The sequence below is a fragment of the Furipterus horrens genome, unplaced genomic scaffold (genome assembly GCF_987537825.1).
Source record: "Furipterus horrens unplaced genomic scaffold, mFurHor1.1.pri manual_scaffold_13, whole genome shotgun sequence".
NCBI classification, from domain to species: Eukaryota; Metazoa; Chordata; class Mammalia; order Chiroptera; family Furipteridae; genus Furipterus; species Furipterus horrens.
Window position 1 is genome coordinate 59,085,699 of NW_028327183.1, and position 3,433 is coordinate 59,089,131.

Here is a 3,433-nt window from a genome sequence, read left to right on the forward strand (position 1 = left end):
ACATAGATCTTTTTCCTTTGTCTGTTTATGCAGAGTTGTATTACAACAACGTGGGTTAATCATCTTTTCTGTTTTCTCTTAGGAGTTACATCGTCGGTATTCCATGTAATTGCTCAACTGGGAGGGAAGTGGAAGAGTCTTTTGTGTATCACAAGAGGGACATTAGTCCCTCATGACAGGATGGGCTCAGAGGGGGTCTGGCGTTGGTGAATGGCACTTGGGGAGGGTTTGATACCAAGGCTTTGTTAAAATATAATGAGGAAGCTATTCTGTTCATGTGTGTTTTGTCCCATTATCAGTGGCCACACCTTAATCTACTTGTCTTTTCCGAGTGGTGGCACTTTGCCAGTTTGTTAGTTCTCATAGGTGCCATTTCTACTCTGACCTTCAGCCAGGGCTGAACTGCCTCTCTAACCTCTGCACCACAACCGTTGTTCTGAGGGGTCTCTGGTTTGCTCTCCAACTGACTGCTGCACCATGAAGTGTGCACATGCTCTATACAAACCTTGTACAGCATCTTTTCTGCTGTGGTTGATTTTCATGTTTTGGGCACATTCACATTTCTCTACACAGTATTACATCACCAGCAGAAAGGATTTTGCAGGCCACCATCAGCAGTGGAACAACCTTAAACCCAGCCTCTCTTCCTTGTATCCCGTCTTATCCTAGTGTCCTTTGTTTAATGAGTTCCTAATTATTCCTTGGCCTCGTAATGCACAACAACCCCTTTCTCAGAGTCTATCTCCTTGACTTGAAAACCGTCACATGGAACCATAACTAGATGTGACAGATGCAAATTTGTGATGAGAAAACCCCCTCCCTGTAGTTCAGGCTGTACTTCAACAGTGTTTGTTTTTGTCCAGGTTGCTGCTGTGGAGCAGAGGATGCGGAGACACCCAGTGAACAGAACGTTTCTGTAAGAGTCTCGCAGGCAAAGGTTCCCAACTCAGCTTTGTCTTCCCAGAAGAGCCACCCCTGTGAGAGTTGTGGGCGCGTCTTGAGAGACATTTTCCTCTTGGTTGACCAGGAGGGAACACACCAGAGGCTGACACTGCTGAGGTGTGGGGCATGTGCAGAACCATTTTATTTCAGTGCACAGAGTCATCAGCACCAAGAGCAGGACACAACAAAGGATTGTTTCATAAGCAGTGTGGACGATGATTCACTTGGAAATAGCTGCAATTCCCATTTGTCATGGAAACCTTGTGCTTCTAGTCAGGTTGGCAGACCCTTCCTCATCAGCTCAGGACCTCTTGAGCAATTGGCTACTCAAACCATGCACAGTGTAAAGAAAATCTCTAAGTCTGGAATGACTTTTCAAAGTAGGAAATATCATTACACTGCAGGAGAATGCAAGAAAGCCATTGGCTGTGATGGCACACTTGTTGAGGACGAGAATTTCATTGTAGGAGGACAGTGCTTTGTGTGTTATGAATGTGGGAAATCTTTTACCAGTAGTTCTGACCTCCATGTTCATCAGAGAGTTCACACTGGAGAAAGGCCTTATGAGTGCACTGAATGTGGGAAATCTTATACATGGAGTTCTGCCCTCCGTAGACATCACAGAGATCACATTGGACAAAGGCCTTATGAGTGCAGTGAATGTGGAAAATCTTTTTCCATTAGCTCTGCTCTTCGTAATCATCAGAGAGTTCACAGTGGAGAAAGGCCTTATGAGTGCAGTGAATGTGGGAAATCTTATACCAGTAGCTCTGACCTCAATAGACATCACAGAGTTCACACTGGAGAAAGGCCTTATGAGTGCTGTGAATGTGGAAAATCTTTTACCAGGAGCTCTAACCTTCATAAGCATCTCAGAGTTCACACTGGAGAAAAGCCTTATGAGTGCAGCGAATGTGGAAAATCTTATACCAGAAGCTCTGCCCTTCGTAACCATCACAGACTTCACACTGGGGAAAGGCCTTATGAGTGTAGTGAATGTGGCAAATCTTTTACCATTAGCTCTGTTCTTCGTAATCATCAGAGAGTTCATACTGGAGAAAGGCCTTATGAGTGCAATGAGTGTGGAAAATCTTTTACTTGGAGCTCTGCCCTTTTTAATCATCAGAGGGTTCATACTGGGGAAAGGCCTTATGAGTGCAGTGAGTGTAGGAAATCCTTTCCCAGTAGCTCTCTTCTCCGTTATCATCAGAGAATTCACACTGGAGAAAGGCCTTATGAGTGCAGTGAGTGTGGAAAGCCTTTTTCCAGTAACTTTGCTCTTCGATGTCATCAGAGAGTTCACACTGGAGAAAAGCCTTATGAATGCAGTGTATGTAAGAAATGTTTTAGACAGAGCTCTGCCCTTATTCAACACTCTCGAGTTCATTCTGGAGAAAAACCTGTATGAGTGTGGTTAACATGGAAAAACTTAGATGAGTAGCTCTGTCTTTTGTTATTGACGAGTTCACACTGAATAAAGGCTTTTCAAGGGCAGTGAGCAGGGGAAATCTATAACCTATAGCGGCCACCTACATTAGCGACAGGGAGTTCACTCAAAAGAAAGGCCTAAGAGTGCAGTGAATGTGTGTAGATCTATTGTTGTAGCATTAACCTTCATTGTGATCAGTGAGTTCATCCAGGAGAATGGCCTTATGGCTGCAGTGATTGTGGGAAATCTTTACTTGTAGCATTTTCCTCCATGACGTCAAGGAGTTCTGAGGAATGGTCATATGCCTCCAGTGAATGTGGGAAATCTTTTTCTTGCATCAGTAATTTCCAGAGAGTTTACTCTAGAAATGCCATCTGAGTGCTTTGAATACAGGAAATCTTTTTCAGTAGCCATGGCCTTCATTGTCATCTGAAAATTCACAATGACTCAGTTCTTAGAAGTTAAAAAGTTTTGGGAAATCTTTTATTTCTATAGATTTCCTTTGTTATCTTATCAGAGGTCACATAGCTAATAGGTTTTATATATACATGCAATATGAGAAATTTTTTTCTTGTAGCAGTAAGTTCCATTATATCCAGAGATTTCATTCTAGGTAAAGGCCTTAAGAGTACAGTGAATGTGGGAAATTCCTTTTCTATCCTTTTTCCTGTCTTGTCATCAGACAGTTCACACAGGAAGTAGGCCTTAAGGGGACATTAAATTGTGAGAAATCTTTACCTTGTACCCGTGGCCACCTTAATCACAGTCCACACTGGTTAAAGGCTTCAAGCATGATGTGAACATGGGGACTCTTCAGCCATAAGTCTGTGCCCTTTTGATATTGGAGAGTTCTCACTGTGTAAACAGTTGGATTTTAGGAAATGTATTATTTTTTCACTGTAGTGACAGAAGAAAACGTTCTGAGTAGATGTCCATGTTTAATTTATATGTTCACAGTGTGGACACGTCTCAAAGCTTTTAAATTTCAGAGGACCTAACAAAGTATGACCTAAGCTAATTGTTCCGTTAGGCATTCTTGTAGTGTATGAGGGTTGCATTTCC

At 42.6% G+C, this 3,433-nt stretch overlaps 1 protein-coding gene across 1 annotated transcript; it reads left to right on the forward strand.

Annotated features, from left to right (window-relative positions):
* Positions 1-1,363: 1,363 nt before the first annotated feature.
* LOC149995668 (uncharacterized) lies at positions 1,364-2,542 on the forward strand. The gene has a single exon (XM_090260770.1). The coding sequence runs from the start codon at positions 1,431-1,433 to the stop codon at positions 2,358-2,360; it is 930 nt and encodes a 309-aa protein (XP_090116896.1). The 5' UTR covers positions 1,364-1,430; the 3' UTR covers positions 2,361-2,542.
* The last annotated feature ends 891 nt before the right edge of the window (positions 2,543-3,433 follow it).

Excerpts from the sequence above, each read along its gene's own strand:
- LOC149995668 (XM_090260770.1), top strand. The coding sequence starts at position 1,431 with ATGAATGTGGGAAATCTTTTACCAGTAGTTCTGACCTCCATGTTCATC.